Here is a 23,649-nt window from a genome sequence, read left to right on the forward strand (position 1 = left end):
GTAATGTTATTATATAAAGCAAAAATAATATTATTATTGAAAATGAAATTACTTTTGGAATGGGGCAGTTTTTCCGTTACTATCTGAATGCATTCATAAATGAATTCGCTCGCGTTATGGTAGGATTTGCGTATATTAATGGAAATTTGCCCCGTGTGAATCTGCAACTGGTGACGCATACTCTCCCTTTTAATGCTGGTACTTTCTCGCGTTTCTTTTGGAACTTGGCGAATTTCAAACCGTCGCTTACTTCGCGTGGAATTGTAGCCTTAGGCTGTTCGCCGAAATTTCTAACATACACATCCGATTATTGCCGATGATTATTAGAGGACCGTGAATGGAAATTATCGTTACTAATTACATTGATATCAGGAAGTGATTCACCTTCAAAACTGGATCGTTCGTCGTGCCAAGGAAAGTCAATTAAAATTTGGAGTAGGGCATATGCTTCAAACTTGTCTAAAAATATTGTTCCATCTCGTGAAAGGTGAAGTCTTACAGTTTGTTTGCCAGTGCCTTTTTGCAAAATTACTAAAATATGAAGTAAGGGGGGATCGAGATGGTGCGGGGGCTAACGTACTGGCTTCCCACCCTGAGGGCGCGGGTTCAAATCCCGGCGGTGTTGAATATTTTTCAGAGGTATCTCGATCCCTACTTGAGGTGCTTTGTGGAGGGCACTTAGAGTGAGTACGCCGTCCGTCGGATGGGGCGTTAAACTGTGGACCCCTTGGCGCCTTTCGTAAAGAGTAGGCTAATGCCGACGCCGGGTTTCTCTCCACCCTTCATCCTTTCCTGTCCATCCCCTATGGCGCAAATGACCTCAGTTGTCGGTCGCCTCCCCTAAAAACTACTACTACTATGAAGTAAGATCTGGTGCTTTCCCGGCGTATTTGCTTGATGAAGTTTTCTCGGGTCTTCCCCCGGGTCAGGGGTTCCATTTTGGCCAGAGGTTGTGGAATTTTTAGGTTCACTATGGATATCTCGGAGGGAAAGGTTAAGGAGAGGGGAATGGGAGGTGTACAATAGGTCATTAACAATAATTTTTTCCTTGGAGCGAACATATTTTAAAATCTCCAGTTGCTCTAAAGCGTCAAGTCTATACCCTTTCTTCTCAACATGTAATATTTCTAGCTGAAAGGCACTCTGGTGGTGGTTGTCCAGCAACCATTGACCTTACTGGTAAACTATCCAAGATGGTCCTTCCCAATAAGTGTTTGCTAGTTTCCTTTGATGTTTGCAATCTCTTTACTAGTGTCCCACCTAAAGAAGCGCTGAGTATAGCAGAGACTATTCTCTTCCAAAAGTGCGTCCCTGCCCCTATCATCTGTGAACTTCATGCAATGCTGGAAACATGTGTTCTGCAAAACTATTTCAAGTTTAACGGAAAATATTTTGGACAACTCAATGGCTTGGCCATGGGCTCCCCCTTGTCCCCCCTCTTGGCGGATATTTACATGGACCACTGGGAGAAATGTTTGTTCTCCTCTGGGAATGTACTCAACAAGAATGTTTTATGCTGGTATCGGTATGTAGACGATGTCTTTTGTGTGTGGAAGGGTTCAAAAAGGCAACTTGAAAATTTCTTAGCTCATTTAAACTCTCTAAATAAGAACCTTAAATTCACCTGTGAGTTAGAAGAAAACAATTCACTCAATTTTCTTGACTTAAATATTTCAAAAGTTAAAAATCACTTGGAATTCTCCATTTTCCGGAAAACTTCATACACAGACCAAGTTATTCATTGTAACTCAAGGCACTGTTTTTCCCAGAAACTGTCCGCCTTCCATTCTATGATCCACCGACTGACAAGCATTCCTTTGTCTCTATGCAATTTCAAGAAGGAACTGTCAACAATTAAATTAATAGCACGTAATAACGGCTACGATGATAAATTAATTGATAAACTATATTTAGATAAAATAAAAAAACAGGCAATTGACAGAATTTATAAATCCCAGCCACTACAAGATTCCTCTGCCAAATGGCGGAGAATCCTGTATCTGGGTGAAACCTGGAAAAAAATTTACAAATTGCTACCAAAAGATAAGTTAAAAATCGCTTATTATAATAAATCAAGCCTTAAAAACCTGCTCTCGCACGCAAAGGACAAAATTTTAGAAGGAGAAAAGAGCGGTGTGTATATGTTACGTTGTGAGTGTGATGCAGTGTACGTGGGTCAAACAGGAAGGAAATTCTGTACGCGAGTGAAGGAACACCAGGCCTGTGTGCGGAACCAAAAGCCATCTTCGCATTTTGCTAAACATTTGCTAAACATTTGCTGGACAACCACCACCAGAGTGCCTTTCAGCTAGAAATATTACATGTTGAGAAGAAAGGGTATAGACTTGACGCTTTAGAGCAACTGGAGATTTTAAAATATGTTCGCTCCAAGGAAAAAATTATTGTTAATGACCTATTGTACACCTCCCATTCCCCTCTCCTTAACCTTTCCCTCCGAGATATCCATAGTGAACCTAAAAATTCCACAACCTCCCCCCCCGCTGGGGACTCCCAGTAAAGGGATAATCCGGTAGGGACTCCTTCCCCCCCCCCTCTCCCACGGCCCTCCATTACCCACTCATTCTATTCCGCCTGGCTCTCCACCCACAAGCGCGCCTTGCCCAACCCCCTCCCCCACCATCCTCCTCCCCAGCCCCCCCCCTTTTTTATCTTTCCTTCCCCCCAATTTTCCTCCCCCCTTTCCCCCCCCCGGTCTAAGGGTATATATATGTTGGTCGCCTGTATGTCTGCACCTGAAGATGACGTTGTACGTCGAAACCCGGGTCGTGTGTTTGTGAAATAAATCTGTGGAATTACAAAGTATTATTTTATCCGCTTAAAAATGAACCGATTCCATAAAATAACGCCTGAAACCATCGATTATTCCACTAGTGCCTTGTCTCTCTGGGGATTTCCTTTGGATGAGTTTATGGAACTGCAAAAACCCCAGATATTTTTCATATTATATTTTATATTTTTTAGTATCCTGAAAGCCACCGCTAGGGTTTGTCTCAGGGAGTGAAAACATGCCAGACTAATTTTGAACCGAATATTTTTACCCCTATCACGGTCGGACAATGCTATTTTGATCCTTTATTGTTCGTGGAAAAAATTACATCTTAAATCTATCTGTTCTACTCTTAATCTCTCTAATTTAACTGACATGATCTCCCCTACTTGAGTATGATGGGGTTAATTATACACAATAGCATTGGGCTTGCTTAAGACAGAGAACATGCTATAGCTACTTAGTCGAAGAGAAATATCGTTTAAAAATTTTAAATCAAGTTATCTTTAAATATCGGAGGGTGACGCATGTTTATCTGGCCAAAAATCTGAAGCTGATGGAAATGCTCGTTGAGGAAGAACTTTCATTTCGTTTGCGAAATATTTGCGCATGTAATATTTTCAAATGGTTTTAACGACAAAGCATTTAAAATAAGTATGTTTTCCACCAAATATTAGAAAAGTAATTTTATCTTGAACGACCTGTTTCTTCAGTATATTTCATTAAAATTGTGCGGCCAAAGCAAATTATTTTTTAGCCGTAAATGAAATGGGTGACGTAAACTTGACTGCTACAAGAAATGGAAATTATTAGAAAACTTAGGCTCCTTATGCTGTGAATTTATATAGATATTTTATTTAACTTCTTTTTAGAGGCGAGATGGGAACAGTGCATTGGCTATGGACATGTTAACGTCATCAATTCTGTTACTGCATCAGTTAACTGTTAAGAATTATCTATTCCACCATGGTAATGAATTTTAATTATTTAATTTAAAATTTTAATATTTAAATAAAACTTCAAATAATATTTTAATCAAATTTCATTTGACTCAAATAATTTTCAATCTAATGTAAATATTTTTTAATCTAATTTAAACAATGCCAACTTACTACCATTTAAATTTTATTGAATGTTTTCTCCACCCCTCATATCTTCCCATTAATTACACAATTTTGTCTAAATATGTCCTTAAGGTAGGAGAGGGTGTTTTGCTAAGGATGAATGGGTGATTAAAGTCAGACAGGATTGTGGGGAGTGGAGAGAGGGTATAGAAGACCCATCCCCATTTGTAAAGCCTACTCCCAACAAGAGGCATCAATGGGCTAACAGTTTTAATGCTCCATATAACAAATGAAACATTATCTCAAATTTTACCCCACATGGCACTTTTTATTAGACATCAATTATTCTGAACAATCTATCACCTCCTAAAGTTGAACTGTTGGCAATATGCTGGCCACCACATCACTTTAATCCTTACTTTTAAATAATCATTTATTGTATTTCTAACATAAGGCAGTATTGGTGAACGTTCAGCTGTACAAGTCAGGATTTTTAAGCACTGGTGCACATTTTGTTTGTTCCAAATGGTTAATAATGAGCAAAATTTTTATTTGGCTGCCTTTAAAAAAATGCTTATTTATATACCAAAATGCTGAAATCATTTTCAGAACTGCAAATTTCTTAAACATATTCATATTGTAGTATTTCACTTATGGTTTGATGAAATATACATATGATGATCATAACTACACTGCTAAGTGGCATGCAGAGTATGAGACTCTTAATGTATGATTGATTTGTTAATTCTTTTTATTGGCTATCGGAATTTACCTAACTTTGCATCACAAATGGATTAGATGCTAAATTCTGAGAGAAGTATTACAAATGCACTGTCTCTATTATACCAGATTTAATCTTGTATATTGTTTTGAAACCTCAATTTAATTTACCCCAAGAAAAAAAACACTAAAAAAGTAGAACACAGAATTACTAATTCTGTCTCCTCCTTCATGTTCATGATGTTACCTATAAATAATGAAGTGATTGGGGATTCCAGAAACATAGCTTAAAACATGTCAATTGAAATTTTGGTATTTATCTCGTCTGGTATTATCCATTGAATTTGGCATTGATAGCCTGATGTGCCTCTGTGTGCCATTTGTATAACCATAGCTAGAGAGATAATTGTTTGTGTAATTGGCTCTCTGGGCCTTTCATCATCCTTTGATGAATATTGATTCACAATGCTTGCATCTCTTCTGAGTGAGTCTAACTGGATGGGTCAATTATGTTCACAGAATTTTTCTAAAATTGTTCTCCTATGGTCTGGCTATTCCTTCTCACCTTGAAAAGCTTGCGGCTATAATAATCATTTAACACCAATAGATTAAGGGGTAGTGCCCAAGAAGAGTCCTTGCCCACTGGTGTAGACAAGAAAACCCCATTGGAGCTTAAACATTGGCTAAGGCACTTCTGTGTAACTTAATTTCTTTTGCATATATTTTTTTACTAATGAGCTGCATTCCTTGCTGGGGTATGTATGTACTTGCCATAACTCTGATCTGAGAGACCCTTATTTCACTTCCATTCCAGCAGGATCTGTTAATCAGGCAAACCAATTTTTCATTTTTTTGATAATTTTATCTTACTTCATGGAGCAGTTATAATCAATAGTTCCCGCCAACAATCAAGCATTTACTATTGTCATATAAAATATTTAGACCCTTGTAAATGAATAGACATCTACTTATAAAAACTTCAATTTATTATGCATTGTAGCGCCTACAATAACATTTTTTCATATTAACTCTTTTTATCACAACACAAAAATGTGACATGGCAGTTGGGTGTTATCACAGGACAGTTTTATTGTTATTTTTTTTTGGCTGGCACTGTTATCACATCAATGTGCCAGCCATAATTTATCACATTGTGAGATTTTACTCACAAATCAAATGAAATAGATGAAAAACTAAATAGCTAAATGTAAAAGAATTCTTTGCATAATAATTTAATTCAATATTTATGTTCTTTGACCATCAGAAAGGGTAAAAAATACTTGTATTTCAAGCATTTTTAAAATGTCTGAGTCTATGGTGTTTTAAATTACTTTATAAATGTAGCATACACCCTTTGACCGGTACCAGTACCCATGGAAAACTCTTCTTGAAACCTTTTTTTAAAGATAAGGAAGAATGAAAAAAATTAGGTGTGCGGAGGCATAAGAAAATAAATATGAGAAACTGTACAAGAAAATTCTGAGAAACTGCCGTAGATACAGTGACAATAGCTTTAAACAGAGTCACCCACTGAATATGCATTAAAATACAGCAATTTCAGAGTGTAAAAATCCTGGTCAAGGTAAATGATTTTCCACTCTGAAATTGTTTCACTGTAATGTAAAAGTAAATATTAACAACTGGTCACTAAATTACCGAATTTTGCATCTGAATACATAGCATTTATTTGTATTTAAAATATGTATACTTTAATCACAATGTCCTTGCTACTTCTTTTTAATTAAATGGATTTCACTTTTTAGAGAGAAAAAAGGAATTAAAATTACTGAAAAAGTTACATTCTCAAATGTTAATACTTACTTGACAAATGTCCCCATCTCTTTCTAATTCATGAAATGTTGGCTCTAACTTGCAATATTCCTGAGAATTGGTTAGATTTTCTTCTCTTATTACCACACATATAATCCCATCTGGATATAAAGAATATAAATTGGATTAAGAATTATAATTTACCTTGATATAAATTAAAATCAAAATTACAAATCAAAAGTCAATTTTTTCAAATCCAGTTCAATTTGATCATCAAATACAGATACTTCATGAGGATAAAATATGTTGCAAAAATAATTAAGTTTAATTTTTTTTAGGAAAAAATAAATTTAAAGAGCAATATGCATTATTCATATTTACCAATGTTAGTATAGGTATTATTAGTAGTATAGGTAGTATTAGTATATGTATTCATCAGTGCTGTTGATGAAACCTGGATTTTTTTAAAAACTTATTGGTTTCAGAAACCCAATTTGCCATCCTCCCACTAACTGGGTTTCTTTATGCGTTCACACATTGGTGCACATGTGGTGGAGGACATAAGTACCAGGTGGGGAGTTAGTAACAGACCCAGATGTTAAATATGGAAAAATTCCAAGAAACTGCGGGAGCCGCATCAGTAGCTTTTTAACGGCTAATATGCATTTCAATGCAACAGTTTCAGAGTGTAAAAATCATTCGCCTTGACCAGGATTAGAACCTGGTTCCCTCAATGTCCAGCCGAGTGCTTTAGCCAGTCAAGCTATTGTCCTCTTAGATGCGCCACAGTCCTGTTTAGAAGTTACTGTTGTGGCATCTGCCGCAGTTTCTTGGAATTTGACAAAGGTAAAAACAGCCTAAGTGTTTAAAGTTGGCTTTCACCTCATGGACTGTGGCGAATTGCACACGACTATGAATGCCTGTGGCTTTGTTATGTACCGTATTTTGTCAGAACATCTTGTTCCTTCAAAGCCCCCAAAATTTCAGAGTTTAAAAGAATGTCTCAATAGCTTAACTTGCTAAAGCATTCATCCAGACATTGAGGGATCCAGATTCGAATCCTGGTCAAGGCAACTAATTTTTACACTCTGACATTGTTGCATTGAAATGTATATGGATAGTTGAAAACCTATCCACCTGGCTTATGAGAGGACACTTCACAGTAATTAAAGTTAACTGTAAAAATAAATCCTAATTCTAAATAAAGTCTATTGGATTAATTGTCTTATAAAATTACCTGACTTCACTATCCTCACCATCTCATATATTGATGACACTGGTATGTGGCCATCAGTAAATGCTCCTGATGTGACTGCACAATCATAATGGCCTTTAAAACAATTATTAAATATATTATTGTGATTTAATTCAGAATATCAGAGGAATTTATTTATTACATTGAACAAGTTTTTGGGTGGTAGAAAACATGTTGGTGAGAATGAGATGTAGGACCTTGTCAAATAGCCATGCCTCTTGCTGAACGATCACCCAGTAACAAGTGCTGGTGTGTACAGAATCATGTAAGGGGTTACAGAATTATTAATGCAATATAATATACAAGTACATTAGGTATTCTCATAGTTTCTTGAGAAGCACATTTAATTTGGCAAAAAGCGATTTGAGATGGTCAATAATTGTTATAAATAATAAAATATTCATAAGGCATTTAATCACATACCCTCCAAATAGCTTTTAAAAGCCACTGTATTTTCAAAAAAATTATATTAAGTGCTAATATTACTATCACAAAGTTTTATATTTCTTGGCATTCATTTATTTTAATTTGGTGTTCAAATGGGGATATATGGTGAAGGTATTAGAGCGATTTTTTGTCTCAGGCATAACTTTATAGAATTTGCATAACATATTGAAATGAAATGAAATAATTTACTTTATAATTCCACACACTTTATAAAAAACACGACCCAGGTTTTGATACTGAACGTCATCACCTGATGATAACGTTCTGCGTCGAAACCTGGCTTGTGTTTTTTTTAAATAAAGTGTGTGGAATTACAAAGTTAATTATTTCATTTCAATATATTAGAGCAATCATGGAATCAAAAAACTGAATGATTACTTCTAAGTACATGTATATACATTATTTTGCACAAAAAGTAAAATATCATCTAGCAAGCATGAAAATATTTACTCTAATAGCAACAATATTTTAAATGGTAAGAATGGTGACTTTTCACAAAACATTCTTTTACCAAATTAAAAGGTACTCCGAAGGATAGGTGTACCCAAAGTTTGGAAGCTATTGATAACACCTCATATAAATTATAAGCCATTAAATAATATGGAATTATACAATAACTTGATTGATTACCAATTGTGTCAAAATGGTTGAATTGGTATTTTACCTCAAGCATGGACTTAAATGTTGGGGCTTAAAACCCAATATAAACCTTAGTTACTGTGTGAGAGAGAATTCCCTGGATCTTGATATGAGTAGTAACAATTTGGAGGCTTACTATGGTTAGCCACAAAAGATGTAGATTCATTTAAGTATTTCTCCATGCAAAAGAAAAAAATAGTACCTCTGTTCCACTCCAAGCTAGAACTTGGAGCTTGGAGAACAATACAGAATTGGATATTTTCATAATTACTCTGGAGGCTAACCTCCATAAAAATACTGATCCTAAGTATCATAGGAATATTTATTATTCCATGAAGAAAGAATATTGTGTTAATTAAGCTGAATAAAAGTCAACACATATACTAGCAGATTTACATGTATTGTAAAATCCTGTTCTTCCTAACCACCTGGCAAACAAGCATCTGGAAGACATTGAAGAGGAGACAAAATTATCTCAGAGACTTTATAAGAGATGCACTCCAAGTCACATCAGAGTGTAATTTAATGTGCCACAATTTCGATTAATTTCAAATTGCCAGAGATATTGCACAAGGTATATCTGCAATATCAAAAGACCTGCATTAGTGTGAGAATATACTTCTGAGAAAAATCTTTCTCTCAAGGATATTAAATATTTCAGTTTCTCAATTTTGGCATGTATTAATACACAAAGAAGGAATTGGACTTGATAACATTGTATCATGTGAGCAGTGAATTGAACATCGTAATAGCCAAACTATTGTAGGCAACCAAAACAATAATATAGAGCAACCATAGCACTGGGATACTGAGGTATCAGGATGTCTGAGGGTGTTAACACACCCATCTCGGGAGATGTGTGACATTCATATCTAAGAGAAGCATTTCTATTTGTGAGTAGACATTTCTTGGAGATATCTCTTGAATTTAATAAATTTTATGAGAGGCATAGTTAATGTTTAAGTAATCATACAACTGATTAAAATCAATAAAGTCAAACATTTTATCCCCTCATCAACTGTAAACATTAAAGTATCTCTTATTTTACCCATGTTTGTAGTCCCAGTAGGTACAGCATTCTTCTCAAACTCAATGTGGTATTCCTAAAGGTGCTGAAGTGAAATTAAGGATAGCAATGTGTTTATGTATTCATCTTCTGTAGTTGAATTAATCATTTCATTGATTAATTACCGTTCGGGATTTCAGTTTGATGATAGCCAATGTAATCATTCCATATAGTGCCATATATATTCTTCTCCTTCAATTTATCCAGCATTTTTTGAGATGGGTCAAGTGCATCAATGTTCCTAGTGAATGAAATTGGTATCAATAGATTAGACAGGAATCAAGGAGAAGGTAGTATGAACTTCATCCTAAGTAATAAAATGTTAAATTTAACTGCATATCTATTTTTGCTGCAACTGTCTGTAATCTGTTGCCAAAAAACTGATATTTTTGTAGGTTTCAGCCAAATTCAATTGGAAAAATATTCTGTGCTTTCATTTTACTGAAATTAGCAAAACTGCAATTAATAATGAATTACCAAAAATATTTTGCAAAAAAGCAAAAATTTATTATTTTAAAGTCTGCCAAAATAGATTCAAATATTTTCCATAGTTTCCGTGCTTAACATTCTCACTTATTCAGTGGAAAGAAATATGCAAATTGTCACCAGTAGGAAAAGTATGAAAGATAATCTGATTATATGGATCATAGCCCTCTGAATTATTTGGAATGCACATTTAAATTTTTGTGAATTATTTGATATTTGTTATGCATGTCCAATTGATTCACCTCTTAGTTTACCATCATTGGCCAACCATTTTCAATTTAAATTATAATGAATTTCACCATTTTTTAACCTAATTCAATATTCCAAAACTTTATCTCAGTTTTTACTTTTCGTTAGTGAGTCTAGAATTTTGCCATTTTAATATGAATTGTTTTTAAACTGATTAAAATCCAGTGATAAATTTTATCCACAAATAGCACATATAATGATTGATGCATAAGTACTGCAACAGTGGTCAATTAGAGATACTAATAAATACTCTCTAATGAACCTTTTTTTATTAGATTGCAGTGAGTATCCCTTGACTAAATTACCTTGGAAATGGCTCACATGCCAGTTTGAGTTTATTACATATAGTATGAAATTTCCAGCAAAGCAATACTTATCAATAGCAAAACTTAACAATACTTATCCAATTATTATTCCATACATTTATTTTATTCAGTATGTCACCAAAGTAAAATATAAAGGAGGTAATCCATGCTATATGGTAAAACACTTATTGTTATAGGTCCTCTAATATCATCCCCGTATTACCACATTTTTTTCTCTGTATAATCGAGATAATTCCAATTGAACCCAGCTGAATAATAATTAGAGTATGTACAAGTATGTATTTTTTTGTATACCTGAATAACTTGATCAGGTACATTTGTTGAAGCCATCTATTTAGTTTCATGCAAAGAGAATTTCAATAATTCAGAAGCTCTGCTGTCTTTATTAACCACTCATAAAAAACATGGCCAATATCATAACAGTTCTGAATATCAAAGAAGAAAATTTTTTCTATTGCTTTTGAACTCAAGAGTTCAAGCTGGAATAAATGCTATTTCAAATGCATCAGTTGACTTGTTTTAGTTATGGACACACTAATAACTTTAGCCCATAGAAACTAAAATAAATTAATTTCCAACTTAATGAGTTCAAATAAAATCAGAGTTCAAATCTTCAGAGATGTCCATTGGAATTAACTTTTATAGTTACTTCATTGCAATGATTTCAATTGAGGAATTGTTGAGTCTAAGAAATACCAATTGGTGAATGAGAGGCAAATTAAGAATAGATCAGATAACATACTTCTAAGATAATAAAATGAGATTTCTTGACAGAACTAGGAAACTTAATGTTAAAATGCCAATGCAGTCATATTGCAGATAGTGCTAGTCAAAGCACTCACACATAATTTCTCACAATATTAATGATCTTTATTGATCTTTGAATAGCAACCGATCAACCAAAATTTATCTCAATTAAATATGTATTGTGAAAAAGAACAACTCATTCATACCAATAAAAACATTACCAAAATACATGTGTAAGTGCAAGTGCAAAAGTAAGTGCAAATATTAAGATCAAAAGAACCAAAAGTAAATTTATAGCATCAAATAAATAAGAACTTAAGTTACTCATCATTATTACCCCCTATCCTATAATTTGCCTCTTAACCTCCAAAATGATGTTATTACTTTCATATTTTTGTAAAATCAACTTTATCTGTTCCGTCATGTCCGGCCATGGGGCATTGAAGTACAGAAACATGCTCAATAGAAATGCAACTATGCAGCTCACTGGAGCAGTGTGCTTTGTCAAACTAAAACAAGTGACTGATGTAAATATTTTTCTTTTTTAATAGGCAGTTATCCGAATCGGGTGAGCATGCCAGTCAGTTCATCAGTTCTGCAGAGGGCTCCATTGATTGAAATGTCATAATCAAACCAAATAGCCACCTTTGTTTCCCTTTGAAATTGATTTGTGCAACGCATCATTGACATTTAACTGCATACCTGAAATAATTCTTCTTCAAATATGAGCCTATCATGCCAGTGCCTGCACCAACATCTAAGATTCTTACAGCATTCCTTCTTGATAATGGATAATAATCTGTGATGGCTTTGCATGCTGAAATGGCACCATTGTAATTGCTGGCATTAATGTCCTGTGGAAGAAATGATAAACTTGAAGGAGAAACAAAATTTGGAAAGTAAATTTTTGGTATATATTAATCCCTCAAGCATGTAATGTTTTATTAACAGTATTGACATATTTATTACATGCAAATGTTAGATTCCATAAAAATGATATTGGTATCATTAATTAGTCTGTTGTCAGTAACCCCTAAAAATGTTTTTAAATAACTTTGAAAGCCTTTTTACTTGCTAAGCATTAGATTTGGTGACCTGCATTCTTTAAGAATCTCTATCAGGTCTTCGATTCTCATCTGATTTCTGATTTGCCAAAGACTGAACCACCAGACTTAAACCAAAGTTAAAAAACAATTACAGATATATGTTAATTATAGATCTGTTAAATTTAACCCATTTTTTCTTCCCCTATGGTGTGAGCACATTGACACATCTTGCAGATTTCCATCCCATTTTTAGTTTAATTTAGTTAGCTGCATACAAGTCAAATTATGATTTTTTGCTTAAATTTTTGCCTTGATTGTAAGTCTATGATAGGAAAAGGACCAAAAGTTATGTCAAAACCAAAATGTAAATAGTGTGATTGATGAGAAAGTTTGTTTTGTGCAAATAAAATTCTAAAATTGTGGATAGGCCTGTGTCAGGGCAGCTTGATTACAAAGGGAAATCCAAATAGTGTATTAAAAAATTTGTTTGAAGCAATATAGCATGGCTAAATAGTATAGCCAATTTTTGGTGATCCAATGCATTGTTTTGATGCAGACAGTTCTTAATAAGTGTAATATGAAACTCATTAATTTGACCAGTGAAAATATTTTGAAGTTTTAATCAGTAAGACAGTTATTCACTAATATATTTTGCATGCACCATTACTGTGAAAGATTTTAGGGAAAGGTGTCATCGCTCCTTTCAAGGCAATTTATTTTAGCAAAGATGGTTGATTGGTTTGTATTAAAATTAACTCATTTTCAGAAAAGACTTTTGCATGAAAATTGTCATTAAATGGGTGGCTCGACTCCTTTGATATTTTGATATTCCTGAGCCATCACAACAGGTGTACGGCACAGTGCAGGTTTCTCATGATAATTTTCAGAGGGAAGTGGGACAAAGAGCAGGGTTCATCTAGTCATCTGCCCCATCATATATATAACCTTTGTGACATTCATGTAAATCTAATTCCAAGGGTTGCATGATGCAGGTCTAATAAGCTTCTGAGCTACATATTTTGGAAAATGTCCTCATCAGTATTTTTAATCTTTTGGATCACTGCATTATTTTGTCAAGTGGAGGATTGGTTCTCAACTCTATTAGGCCGAAAACAATTTTTTGTTATAGTTACTTTAACTTCCTTTTTAAAAACTGGAGAAAATAATACCTTCTTCACAATATAAAAGTTAAGGGTAAGGAAAGGATAGCAATATCTCCTTTCCTCTGCAAACTTTCCATAACCTCGCACTGCATCTTCCACCATACTCCTTTTGCTTTATTTGTCTCAATATATTATTTTGTACCTCCTTTTGCCTAACTCTGTGTTTACACTCTTCCATTTTCTTCTTTCATCTATCTTTGTAATCATCTCATCCATGATCCATGGTCCTTTTTCCATTAACAGCTCCTATATGTATAGTTTCTTTTGTCGCTTTCGACATCCCTTTCTTGATACACTCCCATTTTTCTTCAATTGTACTCAGCTCTTGACTGTCATCCATGAATTTCTCTACTGCCTGCTGATACTCCTTCCTTGTCAATCCATTTCATGTTTCTACATTCCATTTCATTACCTGCCACCCTTCCTTATCCCTGGTCACACTGTTTCTGAATCTGTACCTAAACATAATATAATCTAACTGATACCTTTCTGAGTCACTTAGCATTTTCCATGTATGAATACGCCTTTTGTGTTGTCTAAACCAAATGCATGTGATGACTAACCCCTGTCTCCTGCAGAATTCAATCCCTTTCTCCCTGCTGTCATTCTTTGTACCTAAACCCTAATCCCCCCACATCACTATCTCTTCCTTCGCTTCAAAAAGCTTGTCCTCGTTATTCTGCTATTGATCCAAGTGATATCTCCTGATATTCTAGGAAAATATTTTTATGCATTCTTGGAAGAGTAGAAAAATTTTAATTGAGACCGACTGATGTGGTACAAGTATGTATCCCCTTTGAGTCATTATAAATAGAATACTAGACCTTTTCATGGGCTTGATGCACTGTGTGCTGAACTTTTATCAGTTTGCTGTAAAATTTTTAAGTACTTGGTCGGAGTAATTATTTAGAGCAGAATATTTACCTGTCTTAGTCAATGGTTAACTGAAAGTTGTATTTCATTTAAGCATTTGAAACGAAAAAATTACATCCATGCTGATACATTGGGCTAGAATACCTCCTCGGGCATAAACAGTAAATTATGAGATGCATTTCATCGCGTGCTTCTTTAGCAGCAAGCGATGACCTCGGCCACGGAAGTATCTTGAAGGCCGGTGTGCAAGACTCACTTTCTTTCGTTGAGTGGAAAACTTTTATGTTTTCAGTTGGTGTGCGGGTAATTCGAAGTTGAAGAAGGAGAATGAAAATAATTTTATCGAAGAACGGATAAAATATTTTTCAATACGCCATGATGTAATGATATTTTTCCCGTTTTTATTTCTATCACGCTCGGCAAATTCTATTCTTGGTACTTATGAATCAGTCTCCATCCCTTGCAACCCACCTATGTTCTCTCTCGATCATTCGCCGAGGTGTGAACTTGACCATTTCAAGGTCGCGACCTTCGAGAAAATGAGAAAGGTTGCCCTTCCGACGATTACATGGCGTCATCTCCTCAGTGACGGCGTGAATGCAGGGAAAGTGGTTCTTCTTGTTGCCCACGCCTCGCATGCGCACGCGGTCTGATGGAACGGCGTCCCACAAGCCGAGAGAGCGCACATGACTACCTAGCAAGCTCTCCTTTGGGGAACTCCGATTTGCACCTCTCTTCGTTATTACAGGGTGTCCACTTTGTCAGGGAAATTTGGAGAAAAATCGGGAAATAATTAACTTCGTCGGAAATTCAGGAAAAAATGGGGAAAGAAACCGAATATTTTGGAAAAATATGGCAATACGGTATCAGAATTGGAAATATTTCATGGGAAGGAGGTTTTCTCGACATAAGCGATGTTTTTTTTGTTGTCAGATACGTTCTTGCTAGACGTAGGCCATCCCGCGCCCGAGCCTTGGCAAAAATCGAAACTACTCAAGTGTCCGACGATATTCAGTGATACCAGCGGCAAGCGAAAGGTTGCGGGGCGATCCATAATAAAAAAAAAATGGAATAAGATTCCGAACCCTCGGAAGAAAAATCGGAAATAGGACGGCAATGTTCGTAGGAAAAAATTCGAAAAAGGGAATCCGTATGAGTGGCCACCACCATTGATTCCCACATCGGAGAAATGCGGCACAATATGTAGTGAATTTTCTTTTCCATTAATATACCCAGTCAAGGAGGGCACGAAAAATTGACCCAAAAGTTCAATCATGTAACGTGTTGCCCTTGGACTCTAAGATATTTTTAGCCCTCTATATTCTCGTCGTTCGACCGTCTGTTATTTTTAAATGTAAACATATGTTTATATCCCATTCGAGACTGATAATTAGTAATGAGTATTCATGGTCTATAATCAATGGAATTTTGGATTTAGGCAGAGGCTAGGTATTCTAAGTTGTTTCTCCATATATTAAATTATAATGGTAAGCTACATTATTGAATATTAATAATACTTCTATTTTAACACTGAAAAGCAGCAACGGTGGGCAACAGGTTATTTCAAATGATGAAAATGTAGAACAAATATTGAAGTCTGCATCTTAAGTTGCACCATCTGTTTGAGCGATATTGTCCAATGCTAACGTCATTTGTTGGCATTATTCTCTTCTTATTTTTCTCGGAAAGGATATTTTTGATAAGACCAAACACATAATATCCCCCTCCATAAAGGAATTGAGATTGGAGGAGGCATGGGCCTTACATAGCAACTGAGAATGCCGTATGAAAGATAATGCGTCCTCTAAATGACGTAAGGAGTGAAGAGTGGGTTTTGGAGTTACATCTCAAAGACTCAGAGGGACAACTTTAAATGCAGTCCTCGATATCTGTTCTTAACTTTTATCACTTGAAATAATCCATTGCAAGTCGTTTCTGCTTTTAAGTGCTAGCAACATTTTTAATATTTAAACATTTAATTTACCAATATTAAACGAGTACGGAGTGTCATGATGGGAAAATGTTTAGCATTAAAATCGAATCTGATACAAATGAATAATAGAAAATCCTACGAACGCTATTTTTCACTGTTATATTCATTCTCGGGGAGGTTGAGTGGGTAGAGCAATGATCTCCGACCACTCCGGTCAACACCGGAGAGGGTAGAGATCATTGCCTCGGCCCGAGTGCGATTCTCTGGAAATTTTTGGATTGTTAATTAGTATTATCATTTTAACCCTGCTCTTTGGTTCGTACATATTCTCCTTGTTACCAATTACGCGTTTACGTTCGGTAGTGATCACGATTTGTTTATGCACAAATTCAAATGTTGCTCACGGGGGATGTCGCGCGAGAGTGCACGTTCACCAAGGACCAAATTGAAGCTATAACATTTTTTTGAGACATCGGGAAAAAATTCTCGAACCATTTTTTTAATCGGCTCTCCATCGCGTCTCCTAAAAAAAACCCATTCGTTCCGCCCAAATTTTGGTGAATGGCGGCACTATCATAAATCGCTGGTATAAATAGGAACAATTGACGATGGACGGAAGAGGAAGGGCCATCGTCCTCCACTCACCACTTGGCGCGATAGACGAGATAACCGCGCCGATCTTCGCAGTCGCCAACTTCCAAAAAATTGACATTCAAAAATTTATTACATCGAGTCATAGAAATTTAAAAAAAATGCATGGGAGGACGTTCACTCTTTATACAAACACGAGCTGAAATATGATCGACGTTCCGGCCTCGTAGAGACTTCGATTGCGAAAAAGCAATAAATTTGGAAATGGACGCGAGACCACACCACTTACCACGTCGTATCTCTCGGCCCATTCGTCGTACGCCCTGACAGTGTGTTCCGGCACGTCCCACCGGCCGCCGAAGTCACAGTCGCCTCCCTCATCGACCGCCCGTCCGGGGGTGCTCGTTGGGAAGACCCGTGGCGAGGGCGTTGGAGAAGACTCCGTCGCCGCCTTCACTTGCGGCTTTTCGTGGGGCATGCCGCCGAGGGGACACAGTACTCTCATGCACTTATCCCCCACGAGTATGACCTCCGTCTCAACTCCTCGGACGCACACTCTCTTTGCTTTCTCTCGCGGTCCTTCCCGTCTCGCCCCCCTTCGTCTCTTTCTAACTCGAACGAAACAGTGAGTCGTCACCCCGCCGTCGGCCCCTCCAGCCTCCAACCGCCTTCTCTCCTTTTCTTATTCTCCTGTCACCTCGCCTGACTGCTCCCGTGAGCTCTTTCACGTGCGTCTCACCCTCAAGCCACTCTTCCTTTTTTCTTTCCTTAATCCGGTAGCATTTGCTCTCCCTTCCATTTTAAGTGTTTCATGAAGTTTTGGTGATCCGACAATTCGTCGGACGTTTTAGATCACAATTGTAGCTTGAACATGAATTCGTTGCGTTTTAAAACTAAGGAACAGGCGCCGGTGTCCGTAGAATTCGAGACTTCGGTTGTAGGAACCCAAAAAATAGATGGATGTTGCCCCATCTAGCCAAGCAACTACGTTTTGGACAAAGGAAGCATCCATTTACGATTCGGGATGCGAACTCACGACCGGCCGTCCGTCGGATGGGACGTTGAACTGCGGACCCCTTGGCGTCTTTCGATAAGAGTAGGCTAATGCCGACGCCGGGTTTCTCTCCACCTTTCCTTTCCCATCAATCCCTAATGGCGCAAATGACCTTAGCTGTCGGTCGCTTCCCCTAAAACTACTACTACTCACGACCTTTGGGTTGGTGGGATTATCGAAGCGACCACCTTTTATGGCTCATAACTAGCAAGGGCATATGATTCATGCTAAACCTTTGATTCAAATGAATTTAGTGCATTTAATGTTTAGAAACTGACATTCTTTCGCTTTCGTGTACCGAGCCTAATTATGAGAAAACTGGTAAGTTTGACGGCATGGATGTCCTTATATGCTACATAAAGATGTTAATTGGTCATCTTGAAAAAAGAACTGGTGGATTCTTCATTCAACTGTAGTAGTTCTAACTGGCCTGATGTGACGCATATGAGTTACAGAATTATATTAGCTAAATCAATTTTTTTCTGCGAAAGCATAATTCAGCATATTCTTGGATATAATTGATAAAAGGTAACATAGTTTTCTCGCAGGTATTTTAATATTTCGAAAATGTTAGTTAATTTTTTTACAATAAACATGGATGTAGATCAAATTAACTGGCGCGTCTAGCTTTCCTTGTTCTCGAAGAGACAGCAGAGATACTTGGACTCTGATGGAAAGACCCAAATTTCAATAAAAAGAAGTTTTCTTATATTTGCCGACTGTTGAAGTGCCACTACGGGTGGAAGCCAGTGCGCTGACTTGAAAGTTAGGGGCTGAAACTATAAGGACGCATTCCGAAACATAACTGACCGCATTTCAAAGACCGGTCTAATACAGTCGCTTAAAACCTCTCCAGGGTCTAATTGATTCCACCGTGACCCCTTAAATCATTGTTGTCTCTAGCTATTGCAGTAGGGACCCAGTGGTAAAATCAGCTTGTGAGAGATTCGCGTCATTGCCGCTATTTATAGCAGATTGTTGGTAAGGAATTCCCTGGTCCCCTGGTTGAAATGCCAGTTTAATGATATTTGAAACTTGAGGAACATTTTAGAGAGTAAGACCCAGAATTTCTTGACACCGAAGCTTTTCGTAAACGACAGGCACAGGCTCAAAGAATTTTCTCCCCCTCCTTTCGCCCCAAACTTGCGTTTTCATCCATTTCGGCTAGGGAAAGGTCAGCTTTACGCTAAGCTTTCAAGTCGTATTCCGAAGCGATGGCCGCGTGGGAAAGCAAATCGGACGAACTCGGCCGTTTTTATGTTGTGGGGAGCTACGTTTAGCGCACAATCGGTCGAACCCTGCATTGCATGTGAATATCGGAGTATGCCTTACAATTTCCATGGAAACTAGACCATTTACTTTGGAATGTAAGTGTAAATTGGCCCATCAGATGCATTCACTTTAAGTACTCTCTCCCTTGGTTTCGGTCATCACATAACTCGTTTTACGGTGTGAGCATTCCAGTTAAGAGCTGACTACAAGATAAATTGTTATCATCATTGAACACATCATTGTTAATATTGAGTCGCTTAAATCTGAAATCTACATTGTGTAGTCTCAGCGTTTAAACGCAATCCAAGATACTTTTTTAACGATGCGTTACGAAATGATTTTTAAATTATTGCCAGAATTTGCATCACTGGATATGAAATAAGCTCTCATTGCTCACTCAATGATAATCTTTGGTGGTGTATCAAGGGAAGTACAACTAAATACCACGAAAAATATTGCAGATATTCCCCTAAGAAATAAATTTAAAGGATTTTATGAAGTTATCTCGAGAAACTTTAATCCATACGAATGGAGTTGCAAAGCATCTGAAGTAAATGCCACTCGCAATTATCGTCTAATGATTTCTGTTAGCTATGGAGAGCATATTTTAGTTTCATCTTATGAATATTGTGGTTTATGTTCGACCCCAAAAATTATTGTTTTCTCCAACTCGCAAAAACAAGGAAAATTTAACACTTCGAAAAATATCACTTCAGAGCACACACAGGGGAATATCATCCCACAGCCCGTTGCGGACTATTACAAAAAAGCGCGTGAATGCGATTAAAATTCTTTACATCTCCCTTCCTAATAAAAAAATTAAGTCATTCTGAGAGCCGGTCTTTTAGCGAGTGGCATTCAAAGGGGTTCAGCCTCAAAGAAAGAAAAAATAAGTAAGGTAGAAGTTAATTCGTTCTGAAACGAAAGGGCAAGGAACGAAATAGCAATTAAATCCAAAAGAGACGTAAATTTAGACCTTGATAGAATGCAGTCCATCCGACTATTTTATATCGAGAATAGTACTCAATAGTACTCACTCCAGCACTGCAGTTTTAAGACTATGTTGACATTTAGTAAAAAATAGCGCTATTGAAACATTTCAGTGTATGTCCACATAAGGCACTCAGTAAAATTAGCAGTGGGAAAATAATTTATTTACATGACTGTTGGCAAAAAAATACTAAAAAATTCAATTACATAGGTTCACATGAATTTGAAGCATTTCATGGCCTCAGTATTTCGGTGAATGTTTAGCCGCAGCTAGTCGCGTAGTGTACGCCGCTGTAGTGTACGCGTAGTACTCTATTGTTCAGAAATGCGATCGGGTCGAGTGCAAACTTACTTGCAGTGCAATATATAATTTATGACTCTTAAGTATATTATTACCACCATTAGTACTACCATGTATATACATCATCGATAAGAATCAGGTACAAATAATGAAAATTACATAAAAAACTTTTGTCTCTAGGAATTATTTCTAAGATACTTTTTGGTTTTATTAGCCAAAATTGTCAAATTTTAATAATTTTTTTGTACTAGCTTATTATTTTAAGTGTTCTCATATCATTAGCTGGGAAGGAAGATCCTAAGATCCTGTCTTACTCTTGTCGTGGTGGAGTTTCGTATTCTTGCTTGTTGTGTCCTGGCTTGCGTGTTGTTGGATGGCTTTCGTGCTGCATCCTGGGGTGCAGTTGTTTGTTGGTTTATGGTACACGTGTTTGCATGAGTGTTGGATGAAGGGATTTTTGCATGAGTGTGTGCGCTGCTGTGGGTGTAGTTTTCCATGTTGTTTTTGCATGTAGTATTGTTCCTTTTTACGGGTGGTGACCTCACACGCCCTTGCGGCGGCTTGCGGGGTATTATGTAGATGTACATGTAGATTCTATGACCAATTCAATGCCCTTGTCTTCGTATTCACATAGCAATTTTCGTTCACAATGCCCACGGACTTCCCTACTTTCTACTTCTCTACTTCCTTTCTTCGCAGATCCTCTACCGTTCCTACCAAGACATCCCTCATCACGCAGTTCCCTCTCGGTACACACCCATCCCATTTCTTGTTCCTCTTTCCCAACTGTCAAGCTTCTCTCGTCTCCGTTTCCACTGAATACCTCCTCGTTTATTTTCCTGTCCGACCCAGTGATCTTCAACATCTTTCTCGATATCCACATATCATAGGATTCTATTCTTTTTGTATGATTTCATTCTTATTCTGATATAAATGATTTATGAAGTTTGGCCTGTATTTATTAAAAAAGACCTTTCAAATATGCGATACGCTTTTTGAAAAACGTTCGTAATAAAGGAAATTCTGACTTTCGTCCATAATGATATTTTAGATGAGTTTGCTTCACCTAAATAATTCTTATGGCCGCAGCCCTCCTAACATTTTTTTAAAAATCTCTATATTGTTCAAGTTAAATACCGAGCTAGGAACTCTTCAAACCGACGAATTTCATAGTTGGACGATTAGCAAAAAATCTGAATGTATAAAAATAGGATATTCTATTATCGGCTGTATTTCGGGAGTGAGTGAATAAATCTTGTCAGAGAAAAACTTTCTCTTTCTCATCGCAAGGTCCCATAGAAATTACTCAACTTCCCCCTCCGTGAGCATCCATTGCCAAGGAATGTAGGTGTGACCCTGGGCTATGTGATATGGGGTAATGGGAATATTTTATATTTAGGTCTATAGACATCATAATGTTTGTATCCGTATAAATTCACACATACTAACCAGCAGGAAAAACTACGTTGCACACACCTACTTGCCCATTTAACGCACAATATATAGAAAAAAGTAATATGCAATTCTAAGATAGAAGGTGTGGAAGGGATGGCATGAACCGTCGAAACGTTAAGAATTATCTTTTTATGCTCTATGCTTAAAGTTTGTTTTTGTATGAAAAAATTGTGAACCACCACTCTTTCGCGCTATTTTGTGTGTGTGCGTGTGTGTGTGTGTGTGTGTATATATATATATATATATATATATATATATATACATATATATATATACATACACACACACACACAAAGACACAAATTATTCTCCTCAAAACATCCTGCAGGTGGGCACGTGGTTGGCCTCTTGGCAAAATGTAAGAGAGGGCTTGGACGTGAGGGCATTGATTTAAATCTCTTGGCCACAATTTGAACCACCTCCACCAACTTGGCCAACTCACGCATGGTCTCTTCTTTTTTCCCCTCCACTCATACTGTCACCTGTCCTCAGCGCCACGCTTAAGTGCTCATGTTCCCTCTCACTTTCTCTACCACCCTCTCACGCAAACTCGCCTGTCCCCCTAGCCATCCTACATTTGATCATGCCACTTGTGAGTAATGTACGTATTTACCCAGCATCGGGAAATATGGCATGATACACTGGCATTGTTAAACATGATAACGTGAGGAAATAAACGAGAGTTGGTGGAACACTTCACGTAATATGTTAGTTCAGTTGTTAGTATGTTGGTTATATTTTAGCGGGGTCAGTATTTTGGTTTATATTTTGGTTTGGTATTTTGGTTATTAGTTTAGTACAGTTATATTTTGTAGGAAAATGGGCGTAGTGATAGGGACATTAGGAGTTGAATGGCTATAGTGAAATACAAGTACGTATTTGGAAGAGGAAGGGAAGTTACGGCAAGTACCCAAAGAAAAGACGTGAATAAAAGATGGATAAAGGTTTTATTATGAAGCTTAGCACTGCATAGACTGTATGTATCCGAAGCCTGGTCTTTGAGACAAGGTAATGAGCACCGATTACAGCTCTTTGATATGCAGGAGAATGGAAAGAGTAAGTTTGACAGATAGAAAGCCAAATGGCGAAGTTACAAATGTGTGGAGAGAGAGGGGAGAAAGTTCTAAGATGAATTTCGGAAAAGACAGAAAAAGGAGAGTGGGAGGAGGAAATTCTAAGAGGTTGTGGAATAAAGAAGGCGGGATGGAAGAGAGAATATTTAGTAGGCAGGGAAAATGAAGGATGGAGCAGGATTTTTGGAAAATATGAAGGCAAGGCAGGTGGAAGGTGCGAAGAAATAAAGAAGTAAATAATATACGGCAAACAATAGGAAGTTTACACGACACGTAGTGCGATACATAATATTTATAGTTAGGAGCCGTCCAAAATTTAGCTTTAACAGGCAAATTTGCCT

At 36.8% G+C, this 23,649-nt stretch overlaps 1 protein-coding gene across 1 annotated transcript; it reads right to left on the reverse strand.

The window, feature by feature from the left end:
* Nucleotides 1–5,828: 5,828 nt before the first annotated feature.
* On the reverse strand, nt 5,829–17,741 carry LOC139694206 (methyltransferase-like protein 27). Its single transcript, XM_071592649.1, has 6 exons — nt 17,453–17,741; nt 12,260–12,411; nt 9,875–9,990; nt 7,580–7,672; nt 6,394–6,503; nt 5,829–5,966 (listed from the first exon to the last, which is right to left on the reverse strand). The coding sequence occupies exons 1-6, from the start codon at nt 17,666–17,668 to the stop codon at nt 5,895–5,897; spliced, it is 759 nt and encodes a 252-aa protein (XP_071448750.1). The 5' UTR covers nt 17,669–17,741; the 3' UTR covers nt 5,829–5,894.
* Between the last annotated feature and the right edge of the window lie 5,908 nt (nt 17,742–23,649).

This window comes from Hetaerina americana, unplaced genomic scaffold (assembly GCF_022747635.1).
Source record: "Hetaerina americana unplaced genomic scaffold, ioHetAmer1.1.p SCAF_5, whole genome shotgun sequence".
Classification (NCBI taxonomy): Eukaryota; Metazoa; Arthropoda; class Insecta; order Odonata; family Calopterygidae; genus Hetaerina; species Hetaerina americana.